Source organism: Paramisgurnus dabryanus, chromosome 14 (assembly GCF_030506205.2).
Source record: "Paramisgurnus dabryanus chromosome 14, PD_genome_1.1, whole genome shotgun sequence".
Classification (NCBI taxonomy): domain Eukaryota; kingdom Metazoa; phylum Chordata; class Actinopteri; order Cypriniformes; family Cobitidae; genus Paramisgurnus; species Paramisgurnus dabryanus.
Genome location: NC_133350.1, coordinates 18,660,948 through 18,686,412, shown reverse-complemented (window position 1 = coordinate 18,686,412; position 25,465 = coordinate 18,660,948). Strand labels below are relative to the sequence as shown.

Here is a 25,465-nt window from a genome sequence, read left to right as displayed (position 1 = left end):
GACAGATAAACGAACCAAATTCTCCAAGTAATCTCATCATCACTGTTTCACAGCTTTAGCTCAGATTGCAAAACTAACTTGGCCTCAAAGCACAAGAGAGAGAGAGAGATCCATAAAAATTAGTGCAACTAGTATTACAAAATTCAGACAATGCCAAATATGGGAGCTGGCTAAGATATTTGAATCTAAGAAAAAATGATACAAAGTGTGCAAAAAACATGACATTTTCCAGAACTCTTCTCCTTGTTTGCTTCCAAACTAAATAAAGAGACATCCATTTAATTAAATCCACCAAGGATCCTTCATGCAGGCAAAGGAGAGCTATAACACTGAATCAAAACAACTTTTTTACATACAGTATAGTGAGCACGGCCCTCCACCATGCCCATCTGCTACACTCTAAGCAACACACCCATGCACGTGCATCAGTGTATACAGCAGGGGTGCGATGAGAACAGATCCCATCGTCACGGGATGAACGTTTCGATTTCATTCGAGCCACTATTCCCGAAGGCGGGGCAGAGACAGCACTGTTGACCTTCAGAAGGAAAAGAGGGAAAGACCCAATAGAAAGATTGCTGAGCAGAGGAGAACAAGGGAGGCAGGGAGGAAAAAGGGGAAAGAAAGGAGTTGAGAAAAGAGGTTAAAGATTGGAGGGAGAGAAAATCTTGCTGAGAGTGAAGTGACAGCTAGAGGATTCATCAAACGAGGGCAGGAACCAGCAACAGGTAAGAAACATTATGTTGTTGTTTTTTTTTCTTTAAATATACAAGCAGGATAATGTGGATACTGGTACTGAACAGAAAAACGAAGCATACGTTCATGCTGGTTTGTATTTAGTAAAGCTTTAAAGATTCAGTGTTGTAATCTGATGCCAGGGAACATTTATTTAAATAGGTCATGCCTTGTGAATATAACAACATGATTTCTTTGACTGGCATGAGAGGCACTTTTTTAACTTTACAACCTTAAAATAGGCTATATACCTTTAGGGATTAAGGAGGTTTTTATATTTAATCTATTTAATAGTAATAGTAAAACATGTAGGGGCTTCCTTATAAACTTTTAGACTTCTGTAGTTTCAACAGGTACGTGGTAGTTGCTATTTAAGATTTTACCATTCACACTCTTACTACACATCTTTAATACCATTTGGGCAAAATCAAGTTATGGCATAAAATAAATCCATTATTAGTTAAAACAATAATTTACTACATGACTGATCTGGAAAGGAGGTGAGGCTCACCTGTCACCTTTCCTTTAATATCTCCTTGCAATCCTTTCTTCCAAACCTCATCAAAGGCTTATTTCAAAACAAGTCAGATATGAGTCAAAAAACTAAATGATCAAAATATCCAGGAGCGTTTAACGGAGGCTTTCTGGGTTGAATTGAGTCCAACACAACCTGTGACATCCATCAAACCCATGCACAGCTAAAAATACACCTTTACTGACTCTCTCTAATCAACATGACCTCTTTTATTGACCTAGTATTATATATCTATCACATCAGCTGTTTATGCTTATACTGATTCTTAAATAATCTGTATCTGGGTCAAGCAAGATTCAGAAAGATCTGAGAGACCTGTTTTTTACCACAACAAATTATTCAAGTCTGAGTCTTTTTGAGTTCTGTTTGCTCTATACCAGTGTTTCTCAAACTTTTTCAGCCCAAGGACCACTTTATCTTCAAATTTTTTTCTGAGGACCACCTAACAGGATCCGACTCTAACACGTCACCCTAAAAAAACAACAAAATAGGAAGAATAAACTAAATTTAAGTTTAATATGCAACTGTTTTAAGTCAAAAACTAATTTTTTAAACACAAATGCAATGCTATGTTCAGAAATTATTATATGAATTTTATTTTATTTGAAAAAGTAAATGTGAAATGAGTTACAGCTTAATATGAACAACAAACTGCACATGAGAAAAAAACTGCAATTAAACATACTGTAACAGCCTAGGTCCCACTTAATGTCATTCCAAAGAGCCATTAATTTAAAACTGAGGTGGTGGGTATATGAAGTCTATGGTTGTAACTATGGTAACAATAAAATGCTAAAAAATGTTCCCATTAATGTCCAAACTGCTTTCAGTTGATGTTTGATCTTTTCTTTTGACTCCTCTTTGGTTTAGCCACCGATCCATTTTTGTGTTATTAAAACAAAATAGCAAGAACTGATATCACAGTTTCACAAGTGCATTAAAAATCGAATTAAATAAGTAACGATTGTATAAACACTTGCCTAGTTTAGGTCATCTTTTGGCGGACCACTGGGGGGGTTTGGCGGACCACTAGTAGAATTACTGCTCTATACAAACATTATCAACATAATCAACATTTCTATATGAATTCTAGTTTCTGTTTTAGCCAGATAGCAATTTCAAGATGCAAGCATGCATTTGCACTGCACCTAAAGCAGGCATGCAGCAAAAAAAAAAAAAAAAAACTAAACAAACACACATTTTCCCAGATTTTTCAGCTCCCATGGCTCTGCTTTCTGCTCCCAATGACCCAGCTGACGCCCGGCCCGACTCTGAGCCAAACATCTGATTGCCATCATTAATCAGTCACTCATTAGACTGCTTACTGTTTTGTGCCGGGGAGTGATTCTTTGTGTAGGATGCATAAAATATCTCTTTGGTGAAATATATCCTTTATGGTAAAGTTTTAGTTATTAAAAATGAACAAAACAATTCCTAAGAGGGCTCAAAGCAGAAAACACATGAAATCTATTATAAGTCTGTTGTTAATACAAATCCAATTCTCTGCGAAACCTTTTTATGTTTGAAGCACATCCTAGAAATGGGCAGCCTGTCAAAATATTTCTACATTTTTGATTTAAAGGTTTAAAGTTTTAATATTTAGAGATTAATAAATAGTCACCTAAAACCTGAAATGTCCATATTCTGCTAATGGAAAAAATAAGATGGAGGACAACATGAATTTTGCTTAGCATCATTCAGAACATTCCTAATGTCTGGACACTTCTGCTGAATGCTAAATATATTTGTCACATAGCAACACAATAATACAAAACACAGAATTGATTCCACAGTACAAAGTCCAGATCCAGGCCCTTTAACTCCTACCTGATAACTATAAACCCAACTCTTTTACTCTGTGTGGTCAGCACATCAAGCTTCATGGAAAATCCTCCAAATAATGATGTCATCCATTTTGTATTCCACCCATTAGTTAAACTCTGTTGTGTTACTTCATAGGCAAACATGTGGCAGATAGAGCGCAGATACCATAGCAATGCAGTGACGGCTCCAGTCGCTGGTTTCCTTTGAGCTCCCTGGGGTTTTTAGTCTGTTTCTCTCATCACGACTCCCAGGTTCAGCTTTAAACAGCAGAGCTTTTATTCAAGTGCATAGCTACCTGTAAGTCTAGAGCTACTTTTTTAAAAGTCTGGAGGGGTTTGTAACAATCTGGTATCACACTTTGGTAAAAACAGCATTAGAGTCTGTCTATGTAAATCCAGACATGGGTCAGGACACCTATAGGAAACAAGTTTTGTCACGTCTCCTGCTTTCTTATATAGCTTCGAAAGTAGCCTGTTCTAGAGCGTGTTGCATTGGTTTCTTTAGTTCAATTGATAGAGTAGAGCATTGCATTAGCAGCACTAAAGGTCATGGGTTCGATTACAAGGGAACACATATACAGTATTTATAAAGATGCCTTATAATGCACCCTAAGTTGCATTGGATAAAACCATCAGCCAAATGCATACTGTAGATGTAAATGTATCACTATACGATTACTAGAAAAACTAAATAATAATAATACAAGTGTGTTTTGGTACTCAGCCTGACTCGACTAACATGAATAGTTTTCATATGTATTAATATGATGTCCTGTTAGCACAGAATGATGTAAAAATGTCATGTTCATCTTTTTTAGGACCATGAGAGCTGGGCTTGCATACTGCTCTCTTCTTATCCTTCTCATGATCACAGATGTCTGGGGCCAGCGAAAGCCAAAACCAAAGCCCGCCCGTCCACCTACCACCAAGAAACCTCCTGTTCCCAAAAAACCACCTTCCTCACCTGGACCAAGACTAGAGCCAGAGCCTCAAGAGCCCACCGATTTCCCCCCTCCAATCCTAGGTCCTCCCTCTGAATTTCCAGACTGTCCCAGAGAGTGCTTCTGCCCCTCATCTTACCCAAATGCCCTGTACTGTGAAAACCGCAACCTCCGGAAGGTCCCGATCATCCCACCCCGTACCCACTATCTTTACCTACAGAACAACTTCATTGATACAGTTACTGCAGAGTCCTTCAACAACTGCACTGAGCTTAAGTGGATAAATCTGGAAAACAACCGCATTCGTTCAGTGGAGAAGCAAGTTTTTGAGAAGTTGCCAAGCCTGCTTTATCTTTATATGGAAAGGAATGGACTTAAGGAAGTCCCTAATGATCTTCCGGCTGGTCTGGAGCAGCTTCGACTCAGTCACAATGAGATTTCGAAGATTCCTCCTGGAGCATTTAACAAGATGGAGCATCTCGCGCTTCTAGACCTGCATCACAACAAGATTAGTGACAGCAGCTTGGGCAAGAACATCTTCAAGGATCTCAAGAACTTGGTTCAGCTTAACCTTGCCCATAACATCCTTAGGAAGATGCCAACTAGTATACCGAATAGCATCTTCCAGCTATTCTTAGACAGAAATAACATTGAGGAGATTCCAAACGACTATTTCAAGGATTTTACAAACTTGGCTTTTCTGAGACTTAACTACAACCAGCTCAGTGACAAAGGCGTTCCCAAAATGGTGTTTAACGTGAGCTCACTGTTAGATTTGCATTTGGCCCATAACCAGTTGACCACCATTCCAACATTCAACTCTGAGCTGGAGCAACTTCACCTCAATAACAACAATATTGAGAGTATGTCCACATATATTTTTAAGCCACCATAGATTATTTTCTCCCAACCCAATCTCAAGGCAAGTCGGGGGTATAGGCACAAAATATTGAATTTATTTATTCATGTTCATGGACACGATTTTCCATTTTTTTTTTGTGTGTGTGTGTGTGTGTGGCTTTGAGCATGGATGTTGTGTCACTCAGCATGAATTTCTATTAATAGTTTTTTTAGGGTCCATAGACTTTCTTTTTTGTGTAATTTTATGTATTTTTTTTTCTCATTGTTTTTTCCTATTTTTTATCATTGTCGTTTGTGGTTGGGGTTAGAACAACTTTCTGTTACATTTCAGACATCCTAACCCAAACACCAAGCGAAAATAGTTTAAAAATCAGAAGAAAAAGCATGTAGAAACCAATACATAAAATTACATTTACCCCAAACCTAACACCAACCCCAAGCGAAAACAGTTTTAAAATCAGAAGAAAAAACATGTAGAATCCAATACATAAAATGACATCCTAACGCAACCCCAAATCTAACCCCAAGCGAAAATAGATTTAAAATCAGAAGAAAAACATGTAAAAACAAATAAATAAAATTACAACCTAACCCAAACCCCAAATCTAACCCCATCCCCAAGCGAAAATAGTTTAAAAATCAGAAGAAAAACATGTAGAAACCAAAACATAAAATTACATTCACCTCAAACCCCAAATCCAACCCAATCCCCAAGAAACAAGTTTTAAAATGTGAAAAACAAACATGAAGAAACCAATACATAAAATTACATCCTAACCCAAACACCAAATCTAACCCCAAGCGAAAATAGATTTAAAATCGGAAGAAAAACATGTAAAAACAAGTAAATAAAATTACAACCTAACCCCAACCCCAAGCGAAAAGAGTTTAAACATCAGAAGAAAAACATGTAAAAACCAAAACATAAAATTACATTCACCTCAAACCCCAAATCCAACCCAATCCCCAAGAAACAAGTTTTAAAATGTGAAAAACAAACATGAAGAAACCAATACATAAAATTACATCCTAACCCAAATCCCAAATCTAACCCCAACCCCAAGCGACAATGGTCTAAAAATAGGAAAAAACTATGAGAAAACAAAATATAAAATGACACGAAAAAAAAGTGGTGCTACGGACACAAACTTTATTTTTATAGAAATATAAAAAAAATTGTGCTGAGTGACATAAAAAAGACATTTGGGCCAAATGGAACTAAAAAAGCAGGAAAATGTCAATAAACAAGAAATAATAAATCAAATATTTTGTGTCTATACCACAACTTGCCTTGAGATTGTGTTGTTTCTCCAATAAAATCTCCTTTAACGTTATCACTTATCACAGTTTTTTACAAAAATAACATTTTCTTATATTTGCAGGTGTGAATGGCACGGAGATCTGCCCCAACCATTCTCAAGACCTCAATGATGAGAACAGTGCACCCAGACTGAGATACCTGCGGCTGGATGGGAATCACCTGAGTCCTCCTGTGCCTCTGGATGTCATCATGTGTTTCAGACACCTTCATGCTATAGTAATATAGACGGTTTCAGTGGCAAAAACATAAACAAACTGCTTTTGTGGACCAAACTTAACTTCCGGTAGACCTCCACATAGAGTCAATAACAACATATTCTTTCTAGAGCAGATTATTTATGATAACAAAGCAACATAACTATAGCAAATGACCTTAGTGCAAACTAAAGCGTATTACACTGAGCTAACATAACTGTGTAAAATCAAGGTTAGTTACACATCCTTAAATTCTTGCCTGGCTGCCAAATCCACACAGTGATGATCATGGGCGGACAGGCCATTTGACAGATCTGACAATTTCCCGGTGGGCCCACAGACTTTTTGGGCTGATACATTTCATACTGTTTTATCTGGCCAGTCCATAACACTTGTACATTGTGCATCGCTGCATATTTCTTTTTTGCTTAATTCATTGATGGCTCTGTGGTCAGCTGTGTCAGGCTTTTTTTTTCATTTTAATCAAAAAAGTTAACGTAAGATGTTTTTGTTTAATTTCACGTGCAGATCTTATAACTTTGGGTTTTTATGCATAGTCAAGGTTGCACAAAGATGGGTGGTTTTTGTGATGCTATGTACAGTAGTGGGCCAGTCTGGGCCAAAATGCCAGGGCCGATTTTTTGTCCCAGTCCAGTCCTGGTGATGATCCATGCTCACTGCATTCCTTGACTTTCGAAAACCGAGATTTTTTTTATGTTCAACAAGGTATTTGTTCCATATACGTATAGTAACTAGACCAATAAACAAGCAAAGACCGGAAGTTAACTTCGGGACAGACGCGTAACCACTGCAATGCGCACATGTCCGATGAAACCAGAGGAATAGAGGACATTAGGAGTTGTGAACAGAAACATGCATGCCTGAGATCGGGCATTCCTGTCTACTTGACTGTACTGATTGAATCAAACAGTACCACCGAATAAATGCCAATGCATTGTTCTTCTATGTTCAGAAATGTTTTAATGTGTAACCTTCAATACACCATATTTATTGAATTGCTGCCTTGAATACAATTGAGCATGAGTATTCTGCATTCTGCCTTTTTATGTTTATATGTGATTAAACGCATGCCGCAGCAATGGCTATGAGTGGATTAAAATAAACCATAAAAATAAAGGTACATTAACTGACTGTACTGTGTAGTTACAACTAACTAAAAACGTGTAAGAGGTATCTCTGTAAGGGTGGATAGGAGATGCGTGAACTACTGTGTAGTTGATGATGTCTTTTAAAGGGATAGTTCACCCAAAAATGAAAATTCTGTCATTATTTACTCACACTCATGTTGTTACAAACCTGTATTCATTTCTTTGTTTTGATGAACACAAAGGAAGATATTTTGATAAATGTTTGTAACCAAACTGGGTGATTATGGGCCCCATTCACTTCCATATTAGGAAAAAAGAAAACTATTGAAGTAAAATTTACTTCCATGTCGCTCGTGATCGATTTGGTTACAAATATTGCTCAAAATGTTTTCTTTTGTGTTCATCAAAACAAAGAAAATAATACAGGTTTGTAAAAACCTGAGAGTGAGTAAATGATTTTTGGGTGAACTATCCCTTTAATGTACCTGTGTTTTTAAGGTACTGTGCGCAGTACTGATCAATATTTCTATACAAATAAATGTTCTGTTACAAAATATTTCGATTGCATATTTATTATCCTTCTGGCCTGCTTTGCCAAACGGCTTTTAATTAAACTATTGATGAGACTGTGATGATAAAGTATTTTACAGATTCTCACCCCCCCTAAATTGTCCCCAAATTATAAAATGCACCTGCTATAATCTACTGTTTACTTTACAAATAAACTATATATACACAGCAAAATCACCAGTGTTAAATTTTCAGGGATGGTGTTAAATACACAGTGTTGATGCTGTTTTAACACTATCTGGTAATAAAATAACACTGCCATTGCTAGGCCAGTGTTATATTCACGACAGTGTCAGTGTAAAACAAGGGTGTTATCAGATTTCACTCTGAGCGGTGTAAATCAAGCCACGCCTCCACTAAACATATCCTGTCAGGGATTTTACCGCCATTTTCTTTCACAGGAGGACTGAAGAGATCAGGTAAATCAGTCTCATAATATTCACATGGTTTGGCTAAATTAAACTGTTATTTCTCTGTCTGACTCTACGCAGCCATATGCCAAAAAACCTAAATAAGATATTTTTCCCATTTTATTTCCCCTTTGTTCGTTATTTGGTTCAGTTTAATCAGAGCTACCTTGTGTTACGTCGTTCCCTTGTTAGTTTAGTATAAAGTTAAACTGCTAGCTAAAAGTTTAAAACCAAGAAGGATAATATTAACAGGAGATATGAACGAAAGAATTGAACCACGATAAAACGCGACATGCACTACAAATTGAAGGTATGAAATTAAGTTAAATGAAAGCTCGTTTATTCACCATATGATGCTCGTTATGAGGTAATCATATAGGCTAGATACCGTGAGTTAACGAGGTCGTTTACATGCACGTGAGTGCACGGATATCGGTTAATTATTCAAATTACTGAAAAACACGGAGAAAACCGCAACGTCATGTGTTTTTCTAAGATGTATGCAAACAGGGGAAATATCGCCAAACCAACAATTAATTTGAACAAAACCTCACAATATATCATCATTTGTATGCACAGATTGGATGCATTGTGTGTTGTAAGCTTTTCGTGGCGCTAGATGTCAGACAGATGCAAATGGCAAATACATACAAAAGTGTAAAACGTGTAAGGCTAACGTGAACGGTTTTTTTTCTGTCATTATAGATGCTAGTTTGGTGAAAGTTCACACTGAGTGCTTCAAATCATTCAGAAGAGATGCTGTTTTTAGGGCAGTTTATTAAAGAAGACATGACATGGATGACTTCCAATGAGAAACAACTGCTAATACTTATATAAATTCATTACAGAAGGTAAGTTTATATATTTATACATATAAATCATTTTATTTGACATAACTGAACAGTTAACCAATCTTTTTAGTATATGTAGTTTTGTACATATTATTATTATTTATCTGGAAAGAAACTCACATGACCTGCTGCCAACTTTAATAAAAATATATTATCTTCTCATACATCGTTTTGCTATTGATGTTATATTAAATAGCAATCAAATTGATTACTATTTTGAAAATGTATAAATGAAGATTCATATTGTCTTGAGTGCTGTTTTTAATATAAAAAGAATGTTGAGTTTTCAGAGTCTTTATTGTCATTTTTTGTGATAGGACCCTACCAGACTATATTTGAATATGGCATACCCATGAATTCTGGAACTGTTATTCCTTAACCCAGTTTGGAGGATAAGAGCTTACCAACTAGTTATGTGAGTACACACAGTACATTTGTACTGTACACTGTCTCTAACATGATTTATTATACTGAGATGATTTTGATTCAAATAACGGTTAAAACTGCACCCTTTTTGGTATTTTCTTGACTCTTTTTGTCTTTGAAAATCTGCAGAAATATGCTGAGGTGATGTATTGCAAAATAGCCAACATACAACAATATGGATGACCCTCTGTCTGGTCAACAGGAGTTTAAATATGGTAAGTGTACATGGGTTTTCTACTTTTACGGTTTTAAAGTTTAACTGTATACTCATGGTGTTTAAATTCTGTTTTGCTAGGACGGGACAGTGATGTGGCAGCTTTTCCCTGGCTCATTCACCTCTTGCCTTCATTTGTGAAAGGAAGAAAGACTGGAGAGGGTCGATGTGCAACTGAAGCTACTGATTGTGCTGTGTAAGTTTTTTAGTATTTTGTTCTAGTTATTTATTCAGCAGTTAGTTTGCTTGCATTGTTCACCCCATGTAAATGCATACAAGTTCATAAATACACATCAAATACATTCATCAAATACACTCTTTTAAAACACACTTAGGTGATGAGCATCAATCCATGCTTTGAGGGGGATGAATCAGCACAGCCCTGCCTGCACTGCGTTGGGAACAGAAGTTGCATCCAGAATTTTTGCATCATTCTGGACCAAAACGCCATTCCCTCCATGATGAAGACCACTGATGCAGCCTTCCACTACATCATGAGTAAAACAACTACAGAACTAAATACCAGGTTGGAACGTATTTAAGAAAAATGAAACTTCTTTTGAATTGAAATGTCTGTTTTGTTATGGAAAAATCTTTAGTATTGTGAAGGATAAGCATTTCTGCCTGCCAGTAAGGTAATTGGAGGGTATTTTAATGTTCAAGTTTTGAGTAGGGTGGCTAATTTTTTTTAAACTCTCATTTGATATATTAAAGACCTTATAATAAGTGGTTTTCAATGTCACTGCGCTGTGGTATAAGATAACTTTCATTATTCCATACTGTATTCTGTTTCTAATTGTAGCTGAGGTATTTAAATAAGCAGTATTAAATGCAAAGTGTTGTGTGTATCAATGTAAATATTAAATGTGATGTACTTTAATAAAAAGAGGTTTTGCAATATTTCTTGTCATTTGTCTTTTATAGAAACAACCCATTAGCAACAAAAGTGGCTATTAATCAGTATTTTAACACTTAACATTGTTGAATTCACATTACACTGGTGTTGACCTTAAATTAGGAGTGTTAATTTTTAACACTGTATTTCTGTGCCAACACCAGTGTAGTGTGGAAACAACAATGAATAGTGTTGAACAAAGTGTAAAATTTAACAATATTGAGTGTTAAATTAACATATAATGAGTGTTGTTAAATTAACACTACACTTTTGACTAAATTAACACAGTGTAGTGTGGACACATATACACACTTTTCAAGTGTTAAATTTGACACCCTGGGTGTTATTTTAACACCAGTGATTTTGCTGTGTAGATGTGAACGTTTACTGTGCAATTATACAATGCCTCCAGTACCACATTCATTTTATCTATGGCGACATCTGGTGGCAAAGAATTATAAAGCAAAATTTTGATATTCATCTGTTATCAATTTTATGCAATATATTAACGGCATTAGTGATCCATTGTCACCACTTTCTTTCACTTTAGATCAGGAATACACACCTAACATTTTACTCATTTTTCATTTACAAATTTTTAAGTAGAATCAACTTGGATTTACAAGTCATTTCAACTTTACAAGTAATGATTTGTTGTAACTTACAAAATAAAATTGAAATAAGTTAAGCTATTTCAGCTTAATTGTATAAGTTACAGCAAAAATGTAAGCGCAAAAAAGTTTTTACAGTGCTGCTACTGTAAAAAAAACTTTTTGCATTACTTATGACTATAACCTGAGGACTTATTCAGAATGACTCCTTTGACTTGAAGTGGCATTGTCTTGTGACTGTCATAAAAATTTGCATTACGTCATTGCTACAACTACCACTTTAGGATTGATTGACATGACATGACAGAAGCATTAAAGTTATCAATGAGCCATACAACCAGGAAATGTATTGCTTTTAGTTATGATAAATTGCTACTGATTTGTCACCTTCCTGCTTACTGCTTGTAAACGTATGTCGATGTATTTCAGCGTTTTATAATAGAACAGTGGTTGACGTTTTAAAACAAGTATTGGTGCGTTACTTACAAGAAGTCCTACCATACAGGAACCAGTATTTTAGAGACTGGTATACCTGGAATACAGGTTGTTTTTTCAAGCTGAGAAAACAAAACAAATGTGTACGGCGTCAGAAGATAAAGTAAAAGCTGATGATTAATATTCATTTCCTGCCAAATCTGTCAAGAAACAAAAATGACAAATAAGCAGTATTTTTGGACCCTATACTGTCCTGTTCTATAGAAATGTATGCAAAGTACTGTTAGGAAATGTTAAGAGCAATTCTGACAATTAGAGGAACTCTTGCACAGAACATTTAGTTTCTGTAGATTTTGATGCAATTTACATTAAAGAAATGGAAAAAATAAAATTAGCTAAAGAGGAAAGTCCATGTTGTCAAGATTAAATCAATGAGAACACGCAGGGTTGATAGCAGAGTGCGGTTGAACGCTTTGGACGGCTGAACCGAAAGTCATAGCTGTAAACTCACTAGACCAATTAAGACCAACTGCCCACTGGGGCTATCCCAATGCGAAATGTTCAGTAAGTCCCCTCTGCTAAATAAAGAATAGCCAAATGATGTGTAAAAGTACAGTGGTGTGCAATCTTCCTTCCTCAATACTGTGGTTAAACGCAATTATTAATTACAAATGAAAAGTCATATCACCACATTATTATATCTCACTAATAGTATCTAACCTCATGTGAGACGTTTACTAGAATGCTGCTACCACAAATGTTTCCACTCATATGATTTTATCTACGTTTATTAAGAAGTATGGCATTACTGTACGTACCTTATTACTCACTTACCCCCAATAACACCTCAACGTAAATGTCATATTGTGTATGTACACTTCATAATGTGCAATAAAATAATAATATTAGACATGAGGCGGTTTCCCGGACAGTGCCCGACTAAAATGCATGTTTGGGCTGTCTTAATTTCAAAACATTTTGCACTGACATATCGTAACATCAGTGCCATAGTTTTGTCTCAAGATGCACACAAGAATGTCTTTTGTACTGTATGTTTGTAAAAAATACTTAAATGTCCTATAAGGCCTAGTCCTGGATTAATCTAAACCTTGTCTGGGAAACCAGCCCTATATATTGTAAGAACAATTTCACTTTTGTAATTTGTGAGTTTATTGACTTACACTTTAAATATTGTTTTATGGCCTAGTAATTCCTATATTTTATTTTATTTAGACTTACATTTGTATATATGTGACCCAGTCTGTAAAAAAACAGATAAAATCCAGGTAACCCAGTCATTTTTTGTGATTTACTGGTTTCTACATAAAATCCTCCTGCATAAAATTATTCTGTGAAAATATAACCTTAATAGATACACTTTACAATAAGGTTCATTCGTTAACATTAGTTAACTTCCTTAGTTAACATTAGTTAACTTCATTAGTTAAAATGAACCAATGATGAACTGAACTTATACAGCATTTATTAATCCTAGTTAATGTTAATTTCAACAATTACTAATACTTTATTAAAATCTTGTTAACGTGAGTTAATGCACTGTGAACCAACATGAACAAATAATTAAAAGCTTTATTAACTAACATTAACAAAGATGAATAAATACCGTAACAAATTTATTGCTTATGGTTTGTTCATGTTTATTAATACATTACTAAACTGTTAAAAATACTTTGCTGACTTAAAATTTGTTGAATCAACTCGGATTTACAAGTCATTTCAACTTACTATTATTTATCTTGACTAGAGCTGAGTTGTTATAACTTATAATATTAAGTTGACTTTTCTTAACAATATTTTATAAGTTGTGACAACTCATCTCTGTTGACATGACTTGTAAATCTGAGTTGATTTAACAAAAAATTTTAAGGCAGAGGTTTTTTTACAGTGTAATGTTAACTAATGAAACTTAGTGTAAAGTGTTACCGCTTAATATACTGAGTAAAGCCATGTTAAAGATTGAAATCAATGTGAAATCAAAAAAAGAAATGATGCTCCAAATTAGGAGATTTTAGCATGGATTTCACAGACAGGATTCATTTGTTTATTTTTTGTGCACATATCAGCAATGTAGTTTGTAAAGAAACCTTAAAGAAAGTTTTTTTTACATTGTCAAAAATAAAGGTACAAAAGCGGTCACTGGGGCAGTACCCTTTAAAAAAGGTCCTAATATGTACCATTTAAGTACAAATATATATCCAATATGAACCTTTAATGTACTAATACTGTATGCTCAATTAGGGTACAAAGGTGTACCTTTTTGAAAGGGTACTGTTATGTACCTTTATTTCTGAGAGTGTACAAAGAACATTTATGACAAATCATTTATTGGGTGGCACAGTGGGTAGCAGTTTGCATGTTCTCCCCGTGTCATCATGGGTTTACTCCGGGTACTCCGGTTTCCTCCCACAGGCCAAAAACATGCAAGTTAGGTGAATAGGCTTTATGCCCAGCTGCACTACTTCCTGAACTTCAGCCAGCTCCTTGTTTCCTGTCTGCCATTATTGGACAAACTGATTAATCCAGGTGTGTCTGATTATTGTTGTTGTGACTACTGAGGTCAGGCACACCTGGATTAATCAGTTTGTCCAATAATGGTAGACAGGAAACAAGGAGCTGGCTGAAGTTCAGGAAGTAGTGCAGCTGGGCATAAAGCCTATTGAAGATACCAAATTGGTCCTCCACCAACCTGTGTGCGGATTAACTTGTGTATGGATTAACCAATTCTTGCCATGAATATAGCTATAGATGCTGGAGTAGTGTAAAGAATAAATACATTTAAAAAAGAAGAAGAACTCATGTATAGATTAAAAAATTTTGTAATATCGGAGTCTCTGTCCACACAATACGGGCTGGTCAATTTGATATTTTTTTATCCTCTAATTCTGTTTACATATACCGTAACAGATTTGAATGAATGGACCCAAAATTATTAATTCATGCTTTAAATTAGGTACTTATCTGTGTATTTTTCTGTTTCCATGAATCAGAAACAAGAAATGAATGGAATTCATTCATAAAGGCATTGAACAATATGGACGCCTAGCTGGATAGTACAGGTATTTTAATTAAAACTAGGTCACTAGTTCCTAATAGGAAGTCCTGCATTATTTGACACTAATACTTATTGTGATGCACTAATAATCTTGCAAAATCGTGTAACTTCCTCTTACTGTAATGGGAGGAAGAAGAGAATAAGAAATACCTGAAAAAATTCCACTCCTGTCCTGTAAGAGCTATAAGAGCACCTGTGATCAGCATGAACATCACTGCAAGAAGAAAAAGCTCCTCCGAACTCAACAGGTAATACTCATCACCAATATGCTTTAAATTGTACACTGTAAAAATTGCTTGTTGCACTTAAAAAAATACGTTTAATCAACTTGAATGTAGTATTCATCTCAACTTACTTTACTAGTACGGAGTTGCTATGATAAAAAATTAAATAACTAAAGCTAATTCAACTTTATTTTTATAATATATATATATATATATATATATATAGTTTTTTTTACGATGCAGTATAAAGCTTTAAAGGCTAATTACAGTTTATCTATAGCTCATATATGTGTATATGCAACATATACGTGCAGTTGTTTAAATGTCTTTATTCTCCTCCTCAGGCCAAATTGTCAAAAGCATCATGAAGACCTTCATCTTTACAAATAGTTTGCTCATCTGCATGCTGCTGGGGTGTCTATGGGGGACAGCTCAGACGAGGAAGCTTCATCTGGGCAGCTGTGTTGCCAACATTCATACTCATGAGCTCAGGCATCACTTCCAGCACATCCGTCAAGAGATGGTGAGTAACCTATATCATACCTGAGTGTCATCCTTTTGCCTCCTTCTGTTTAAATAGCCGATGGCAATTGAAATCGTGCTTAGCGAATTTCTCGTCATAACAAAAACGTCACTGATGATGTCAATGACATACTTGACAGCCGTGACTGTCATCTCACCCAACAGGTTATTGGTTTATTTTAAGCACTTGATGCCTAATTGAAAAGAGCGGCATGTGGAAAGACATGCTTTACTGTTTCACTTTTGAATGTAACGTTCCAATGGTGAAAGAAATATTAATACGTCAAGGAGCGATGTAAAAACCCCTAATAAGACAGGAGTACGTGTGTTTAGCACTTTGTCAGGATGATACATCATATCCTCCCACTTTCCTTAAAATAAGCAGACCAGTAATTTCTTAAATTAATGCTTATCAGTGTCCTATACAGTACTGATAAAATCTTGTTGACAGGTTTCGGCAGATGATCAAAAAACCATCAGATTACTCAGAAAAGATGTGATGAACAACTTACAGGTAAGATGATCTGTACATCAGATTGCTAAAGATAGCGGTTGCTCTACAATCAATATCAAATCAACCCAATTATCACACAATGAATGACTGAATGAGAATAAACCCTGACCGCAGATCTCTGTCTTCCCCATTTCTAGGTCACAGAAAGATGTTGTTTCCTCAAGCAGCTTCTTCACTTTTACATGGATAAGGTCTTTATTAACTACACAAGTGGCCATTCCCTGCACCGCAGAACCACCAGCGTCCTTGCCAACTCTTTCCTTGGAATCTCCAAGGATCTGCGAGAATGTGTATGTACATAATAGGTTTTAAGCATTGATGATAAGTTACTGTTGACATGTAGTCAAACCAAAAGCAGATAAAACAGCAGATTAAACATCATTGTCTCTTTCTATTCTAAAGCATGCCAATGCACACTGCGAATGCACTGAAGAAACCAGATCAAAACTTCACAGCATTCAAAACTTGTATGACAAGGTAAGAGACTAAATTAATCAACAGCAGGGGTAATAGTGTAACTATTGTAGGCCTGTCGAAAAACATTGATGTAGTAAGTTGTACAGATTTAAAAGAATACTACACATTATGTGTTAAATGATTCAATATGTTTGCTAATCTGATCATGTAGTGTTCTGCTTCCATGTATTGTGGTACGTTTAACAGAGTTTAACCCTTAAATGCATAAATGTTTCTCCAGTCATTAATAAATTTGGCTTATTAGCGACCCAAAATGTTTAGTTAACAACAACCATCAACTTTTTCATTACACTGTCAAATAAAGGTACAAATTTGTCACTTGAGCGGTACCTTTTTAAAAAGTACACATTTGTACCTAAAAGGTGCATATTGATACCTCAAAAGTACCGTAGAGGTCCATACTGGTACATATCTGTAACAAAATAGACCCATAGACGTTTGTAACTTTTTCTGATAGTGTAGTATAAAACTGTCCTTTGAATACTTTGATATCAATTACAAAATGATAAAATGAACCATATGTGTTTTTACACAAAAAATGTTAGGTTAAATGTGCAGTGTGTAGGCTTTAGAGGCATCTAGTGGTGAGGTTACGAATCCCGCGGCTCAGGCCACTGCTCACCCCTCCCTTTTAATACGAATAGAGTTATGGTAGCCACTCGCCACAAGACAAACACGTCGTCATCTGAGATAACGTAGTGATGAAACGCGCTTTGTAGAGCAATTTGTACATTTAGGGGTAACGTAGAAACATGGGCGGCGTAAAAAAAATGACTTCCATGTAAATTGACCAATTTGGGTCAACAACAGACGAACCCTTATCACTGAAAAAAATGATTCATTCAATTTACTCAATTTTTTAAATGTAAGTGGTTGCAATCAATTTATTTAAGCTACTTTTAAACAAAAAAAAATAATAGAAAAACAAAACAAAAAACTTTTGTTTAAATGTAGCTTAAATAAATTGAATTAATCATTCTTTTCAATGTACGAGTTGTAATTTTAAAGGACAGTTCACCCAAAAATGAAAATTCTGTCATCATTTACTCACTCTAGTTTTGTTACAAACCCGCATAAATGTCTTTGTTCTGATGAACATGAATGAAGATATTTTGAGAAATGTTTGTAACCAAACCGTTCGTGGACCCATTCACTTCCAAAGTAAAAAAAAGAATACTATTGAAATAAAGGGGTCCATGAACGGTTTGGTTACAAATATTTCTCAAAACATGTTCATCAGAACAAATACAATTATACAGATTTGTAACAACATGAGAGTGAGTGAATGATTACATAATTTTCAGTTTTGGGTAAACTATCCCTTTAATCTATGCTGGGTCATTTCAACTCAAAACGCTGGATTATTTTATAAAATGTAAATAATTTCTATAAATAAAAACTTTTTTTGGTTAATTTAACCCAACAGCTGGGTTTCTCCCTTTTTTTTTGACGAAACAAGGGGTTAAAAAATACCCAGGATTTTTTAACAATGTATGTTTAGACATTTTATTTGTCTTTAAACACACTCGAAGAAAGGACGTTTTTGTACACATTTTTTTGTGTTATGCTTTTAACACATTATGTGTCATTTTAACACATTATGGGGTGGTTTCCTTAACAAGAATTAACTTAAGCCAGGACTAGGCCTTAGTTTAATAAGCAAATATAACTAGTTTTAACAAACATGCCTAACTAAAACATTACTTGTGTGCATTTTGAGGCAAAACAAAGGGCACTAATGTATTTTAAGATATGTCAGTGCAAGTTGTTTTCAATTTGGACAGCTCTTACATTTATTTTAGTCTATGATCCCTGTCTGGAAAATCGCTCCTTAGTGTCACTTTGTGTTGATATGTGTTAAAATACAAGTTGTGTTAAAAGTAATAATAGCACAGAGATGTTCTGTGCACATTTAGTTGTTCCTAAACTAACACTGATTGTGTTTTTTTTTTTTTTTACACATCCTGTCTAAAAGTGCAGATGGCAAATAATATACCATGTTAAAACTATTCACTCATGACATTTCAGGTTTCTCAATATATATTCTTTATTAAAAGAACTGAAAATAAGGAAAAATAAGGAGTATAGTAATCACTAGCTGTGTATTGGGTTTAATGAGGATCTTCTTTTATCTTTCAGCTTGACCACAAAGCAGCAGCAGTGAAGGCTATTGGAGAACTGGATTCGCTGTTTGAATGGCTAGAAAGTTTGCAACACCATTAAGACCATCAAGGTCAAACTAAATAGGCTAGATGATGTTTTATATTTGTAAAGCTCAGACTAAGCTGTGTTAATTTATAAATTAAATGTTTTGTACTACTAAAGTAGATTGAGTAACTCTAACATGGAGTGCCATTCTGAAAACAACTTTTTTTCAGTATGTATATACACTATGTAGGAATAATATATTCCAGTAACCGTGGACCATATTTATGCATGATGTATGTATGTCATGCTGCAATGTAGACCTTTGAGGTCAGTTTGTAATTTGAGTTTTTAACTTATATTTAACTTATATATAATTATGTATATGTAAAACTGAAAAATATATAATAATTTATAAAAATAAAAGCTGTGTCAAACTACAGGTATTGTGTGTTCTGTTGTAGATTCACTGAAACATATTATGGGAAACTGATGATAAACCGATGTCTCATTTGAGAAGTTTCACCTAATGTGTGAACAGATGTTAATCTTATTATGTTTGTCATGTTTATGCTAAACGAAACACCTTGATGGCAAAGAGTTGCAGTTTTCAACACGTCATCGAGATTTTTTAGTTACTACAGAAACACAAACAGCATCCTTTCATTTTTGATAACTGGTTCGGATCACGCGCCTAATCATAAACCCTGATTAGTAGTGTTAGAGGAAAAAGAAATTGTGTCATAAATAATCTGACATAAGCATACAACACAAATACATGTAATTCTTACATCTTTGTATATTACTATGGTAACACTTTACAATAAGGTTCATTATTTACAACATGAACAAGCCATGAGGAATACATTTGTTACAGTATTAATTTATATTTGTTAATGTTAGTTAATAGAAATAAAGCTTTTAATTGTTTGTTTAACAGTCAGTCCTGAACATCAAAAAATACAGTTGAACTGCTTTACAACACCAAGCTCAGCATCCAATTTAATAACATATGCATGCATTTTAAACACATACTGATGCAGTACTGAAGTATGCAGGCCTATATCTTTTAAATCTTACTACTTCCAATAAGCATTTTTACTGACCCCTGGTGGCCAGCAGAGTTACAGGAAGTCCTCTTGGAGGGATATCAGCAGATATTTATGGTATTAATAAAAAAATACTTACAAATTATATTGTAGGTGAAGTAAAACTTAGCACTGCAAATAACATTTCTGAATGAATCTCTTTAAAGCTGCTTAAATAAAAATAAATGCTGAAATAGTCATTTTCACAGTCCCAATGACTTATACATGACATTTATTAATCTCTGTGTTATTTATCAATAAGCTACAAACAAAAACAAATCAATGTTGTTGCTTTGAAACTAAATGTATTAGATAAATAACATTTATGCAGAAATACACATTTTCAATATTCATCGGGGAAAATAAATAAATACATGGCCTTAGCTATGAACATTATGGGGAGATTTCACAAACTAGTCCCAGACTAAAATGGATGTTTGTGCTGTCTTAATTTTCAACACCACATCCTAACATATATTAATGCCAATGTTTTGTCTCAAGATTCACAACAGTGTTGTTTTTATAAGTTTCCTAAGGCCTAGTCCTGGATTATTTTAAACCCTGTCCGGGAAACTGGCCCTTTGTAAATGTGTTATCTGGTGTGCTTGAAAAATATCTCAGGTTGTTGCCAAAAAGATAAGTCAATTAACACTTAAAGTGACTTTTGCTGTGTAGGGGTGATATCTTTCAGTAATGGAGAAACATATCACATTAAAATATTTTTTCATTAAGTTTTCCATGGAGATATTGATCGAAATTTCCACGTTATATTGCAGATGACAGTACTAGCACGTGCAATAAATAGCTGACTTGGTTCTGATTTTCTTACTTTCAAAATGAAGAAAACGTACATGGAAAAAAACGAATTCAATGAAACCACCTCAGCAAAACATGATGTTTCCTGCCGTATAATTTTTGCTGATCAGATAACACTTTTAATTATGCTAAAACTAGATAAAGCATGCTATTCAAAATATTACTGTTACCACGCAACCTTAAACACTTGTGACGCAAATAACAAAGCATAGCTACAGTATATATAAAAAATATATTAATTGATTCATTAATTCATTATGTGACTTAGCATGTAAAGAAAAATCTCCAAGTTTCAAAAAAACTTAAATTTTGAAGTTGCTTTGCATGGTTAAAACCGAACGTACATTGGGTCACTCTTTGTGCCAAAGGGGAAAGACCCCTTAAAAAACTTCCTCTAAAACTTCCCGGGATTATTAGGACAGAAGCAACTAAGGTAGCTCCATTTGCGTTGTAGTACTGAATCAGTGACCTTTAAAATGTTTGTATTTCCTGCTGTACTGTACTATCTATTCAAAATTATGTTCTGCTTTATGACACAACATCTCGTGACAAAACACCAGCTAACCGTGATAGTCACATAATATGAAACACTGGTCTCTGATGAGCCATTGCAACACTGTGAAAGGTACAAGCACAGATAAAGGCAAAAAAACAGTGGTTGAAACAAACCTGACTCAAAGTATCTGCTGAGTCATTCACCGTTGTGTCTATTCTGAAACTGCATGAGCATGACGAGTGGACATCAAGTGGTGACCAAGTGAATAATGCTTTCAAAACTTGAATATTGAAAAAAAAAAAGGTTTTGTTCTGTTTATGAAACACACAGAGGCTGGCGTTTTAAAAATGTTTGCGTCAATTTATTTTTCTTTTATGTAGTATTGTTTATGGTTGTCAAGGATGAGCTCATTTCAAGTAACCTGTGACAGAGCAGTAAATATCCATCCGGCCAGATGTTATTGCAAAATAACCCAAATATAGTGATCAGGACACCAGCGTAAAGCGCTTATTGCATGTCTACTTGCCACATATTGTTGGTAGAGTTAGGATTACCAAATCAGGCAGCAGTTACAAGCTGTTTTTGCCTCAAAACCGGCTGGATGTACATTGTTCTTTACTTATTTTATGGGGCCATTGAATGCTTTATTCTGATTGGTTGAGAAATGTTCAATGGGTATGCATTATTTTTCGATAAATGCACACCTGACAATATCTTAGCAATTTGGTAACCGTGGTATAAATTGACTTATTAAAGCAATAAACCCCAAGGAGCAGTGCATTACCAGTGCATTTTAAAACTCCCTTAGTGGTTATAAAATGCACTGTAACACCACTGCTTCGCGGGGCTTATTGCGTTTATTGAATGGTTACTTCATTTGCATAGCAGAATTTTATAGAATAAAACACAAATAAGTTTAAATTATATTAGTACAAATAATACTCTTCGCCAAACAAAGTTTCTCAGAATCAAGTGTGGCTGAAACAGAGCGCAGTTCCCAACCAACACAAACGCAGCAAATACACAATGAAAATATGATTTAAGACTGTGGTGTTTATTTTTATGAATCAACATTCATCTAATTTATACATTTAACATTTATATCATGCAACTGTTGAAGTGATGATCAAATATGCTTGGAAGCATGCTTAACGTTAACTCTTTCCCCGTCAGCGTTTTTTTTTTTTTTTTTAAGTTGCCACCCGATTGAGTGAATGCGTCATTGTTTAAGTTGTGTAAGATCGCCACCCAGTGGATAGCGGAAATATGAATTTGAGGTAGAAACTCCTCAGGGAACGTTTTCTTTTTGTTGACGAGATGACTCAACAATATTTATTGACATTTATCTGGATATGGCCATTAATTGTGCAATTGTAGATAAATTAAAAATAATTAAAGAGTGTGGTGTTTATTTTCATAAATCAGTATGCAGCAACAGTGCGCAGTGATACTTATGTAATGCGGTCTGAACCGTGGGTTTACCAGTGGATTTTATCATGGCTTAGAACGCGTTTCAACCAATCAGAATGAAAAACCAGAACTGCCCGTTTTATAAATGAAAATAATGCACACCTGCGGTGTAACAGTACTGCTCTTTGTGGCGTGCCGCATTACCACCTTGGGTGTGCATCATTTTTTTATATTATTCCTTACATAACAGCTTCGGAAAATCACAAATTAAGTTTTACTGCTAAATTAGGATTTGATGTAAACAATAAACCATATACGAACTGTTTTCTTCTCCCTCTTAAATGTTTATAAGCTTTTATAGCTGACCGCATCCGTGATTTGAAACCAAGTACGCTGCATAATTTAATTTCACAAAGTATTGAAAAAAACACATGCACATTATGTTCCCTTGACAGGAAGGGAGTAAACTGCAAAGCATACATACATTTACGCTTCGTAGACACATGCGTTTTGTTTTGGAATACAGCATCAGTCATGTGGCACAAAAACCCGCAAAGGCACGAGCCATAACAACATCCTACGTGGTCGACGGGCCTCGTACCATACGCTCTCATCTGCGTCATCTGCATGAGAAGTGTGCGTTTAACACCTTTACGTTAAACAGCCAAACTGCAAAAAAAAAGGTGAAACTGAAACCCTGCAGGATGATGTGGTGAGCCTTACTGTTTGACAAAAGGATTTCCTCTAAAGACGAGATGCAGGCTCTGTTTTTAAGTAGGGTAGGAGCTTGGCAATCACTACACCTATAGGAGACCATTCCAAACTCATTTCAAGAGTACAAACCAAAAGTGCAACATCATCAGATGTGACAAATCGACCTATTGTGGCCCTGTGTGCATTGGAATGGACATCACATGTGATTTAAACCGATCAAAATAAGGCACACTGATTAAAGAGTCTGAAAGGGTTAAAAAATATATAATAATTACCATTAGGTACACATATGTATTAATTTGGTACCAATATGTACCTCTGGTGTACTATAATATGCATTATACAGTCCAAAGCTATACCCAGTGATAGGGGGGGAAATGTTTTGACCATTTCTAGTTTTCCATTTATATTTCAAGTATGTGCAATTTGAAATCAATGCCTTATGATGAGTACAGTAATGAGGACAGTAATAGATTTTAAAGCATGATACTTCCCATTATAACTTCCCAAGCTGATGTCGTGGCATGGGTCAACAAGTCAACCGTTGTAATGATGAGTCTACGTGTGTTTACTCAGCTATCACAACTGAAACAGACTACTACACATCATGACAGAAACTACACATCATATACTGGAGTAATTTCAAAACATTTAACATTGCATCCAATTGTTGTGGTTAACAAGAGGAAAAACTGTGGAAAAAGTGAAACAATAAGCCAGTTACAAAACAAAAAGCTAAATAAAAACTGTACACAGTGATCAGCAGTCATAAGATGCTTATTCAGAGAGTGGTTTTGTGAGATAAACAGGAATAGTTTCATAAATACGCAAAGCATGTTAGTTCTTCATATTCACATTACTATAAATATGATCAATCGCAAAACCACAATGATAGATATGATGGATGATACCACACCAAACGATGACTGTAAACAGTGGAATCCGAACACAAATCTTACATTTTACTGCTGAGAGAGAACAGAGGTCAATCTTAATGAACATAATGGTGTATCTCTCCAGCATGGTTCAGGTATGCAGAACCTGAAAAGACCCCATGCTTCCATTTGGGTATTTTAGTGACCATATGCATGTAAGCAACACATGCAAAGTTCCTGTATATTTTGATTCACAGGCCCTCCATTACGTTCAAATAGCTGTCAGTAATCTGTCAAAGAGACGAATGCTTCTCACCTCAGCCACAGTTTGTGCAGAAGAGAAAAAACCACCAGTTTGCATCATGGGTTTTGCTTGCCCCAATATACCTCACTCTCGAACATGTGAAATACACCCAGAAAATGTTTGCATGCATGTTTGGGGTTAGTAATGGAACAGGTTAGCTCATTCATGTTTATATCATTCAATTAATGACAGCTAATGAAATTCCATATAGGTCTTCCATACCTGTTTCTGATAATAACATGTACTGAGGGGAATACAGGATGACTGAGAAGTTCAATGTAAAAGAAGCAATAGCAGTTTTTATGAATTACAGCATTGAGCAAAATATAAAGGGGGCCTATAATAGGCCCAGTTTATTGAAATGGCCCAACTAACATTACAAATCTGAATATGTTTTTTACATTAAAGGGTTAATTTTGTCCATTATAAAAAAATAATGCTGTTTTTTTTCAACCCAGCGTAGGGTCAAAAAAGGGACGAGTTCAGCAGCTGGGTTGAAATTAACCCAGAACATGTTTATATTTGACCCAATAATGGGTTAAAACAACCCAGCATTTAGGGTTGCAAATAACCCAGCATTTTTCGAGTGTACTATGTGTAATTAAAACATTACATAAAAGATAAGACATCTTAAAATATAGCTAACTGACTTAGTTGAGATAATGATTAGCTATTTTTGATTTGGTAACATGACTTATTTCCGTTAGTAAATTACATTGGAGTCATTATAAATCATATCTCAATCGGAAGTCATTTGAAAAATGTGGTTTCACTGATATTTCACAATATTTTTCTACAAGATACATTACGGTTTCACTGAGCGTGGGTATTTTGATAGATAAGTTCATGAAAAATGTGTCATCATTTACTCACCCT

The 25,465-nt window shown here is 35.0% G+C and overlaps 2 protein-coding genes and 1 long non-coding RNA gene across 4 annotated transcripts; all 3 read left to right on the top strand.

Annotated features, from left to right (window-relative positions):
- The first annotated feature begins 436 nt into the window (after positions 1-436).
- On the top strand, positions 437-8,076 carry prelp (proline/arginine-rich end leucine-rich repeat protein). 2 transcript variants are annotated; one of them, XM_065241435.2, is made up of 4 exons: positions 437-728; positions 3,230-3,391; positions 3,912-4,897; positions 6,278-8,076. In XM_065241435.2, exons 3-4 carry the CDS (start codon positions 3,916-3,918, stop codon positions 6,439-6,441), a joined length of 1,146 nt encoding a protein of 381 aa, XP_065097507.1. In that variant the 5' UTR covers positions 437-728; positions 3,230-3,391; positions 3,912-3,915; the 3' UTR covers positions 6,442-8,076. The 2 variants fall into 2 exon arrangements, with proteins under 2 accessions (XP_065097507.1, XP_065097506.1); XM_065241434.2 differs by lacking the exon at positions 3,230-3,391 and having other exon boundaries at positions 440-728.
- Positions 8,077-9,369: 1,293 nt separating this feature from the next.
- On the top strand, positions 9,370-11,558 carry LOC135718984 (uncharacterized). The gene is made up of 4 exons (XR_010520973.2): positions 9,370-9,765; positions 9,906-9,991; positions 10,072-10,186; positions 10,326-11,558. It is a non-coding gene; the product is annotated as an uncharacterized lncRNA (long non-coding RNA).
- A 3,626-nt stretch (positions 11,559-15,184) lies between these two features.
- On the top strand, positions 15,185-19,268 carry il19l (interleukin 19 like). Its single transcript, XM_065242115.1, has 6 exons — positions 15,185-15,252; positions 15,573-15,751; positions 16,202-16,264; positions 16,402-16,554; positions 16,667-16,741; positions 18,881-19,268. Exons 2-6 carry the CDS (start codon positions 15,593-15,595, stop codon positions 18,962-18,964), a joined length of 534 nt encoding a protein of 177 aa, XP_065098187.1. The 5' UTR covers positions 15,185-15,252; positions 15,573-15,592; the 3' UTR covers positions 18,965-19,268.
- The last annotated feature ends 6,197 nt before the right edge of the window (positions 19,269-25,465 follow it).

What these genes read in the sequence shown, in the direction of transcription:
- prelp (XM_065241435.2), top strand. Translation starts at nt 3,916, where the DNA reads ATGAGAGCTGGGCTTGCATACTGCTCTCTTCTTATCCTTCTCATGATC. An exon ending in CAATAACAACAATATTGAGA is followed by an intron (nt 4,898 to 6,277) that starts GTATGTCCACAT and finishes TTATATTTGCAG; the next exon opens with GTGTGAATGGCACGGAGATC.
- il19l (XM_065242115.1), top strand. Translation starts at nt 15,593, where the DNA reads ATGAAGACCTTCATCTTTACAAATAGTTTGCTCATCTGCATGCTGCTG. An exon ending in CCAAGGATCTGCGAGAATGT is followed by an intron (nt 16,555 to 16,666) that starts GTATGTACATAA and finishes TCTATTCTAAAG; the next exon opens with CATGCCAATGCACACTGCGA. An exon ending in TTCAAAACTTGTATGACAAG is followed by an intron (nt 16,742 to 18,880) that starts GTAAGAGACTAA and finishes TTTATCTTTCAG; the next exon opens with CTTGACCACAAAGCAGCAGC.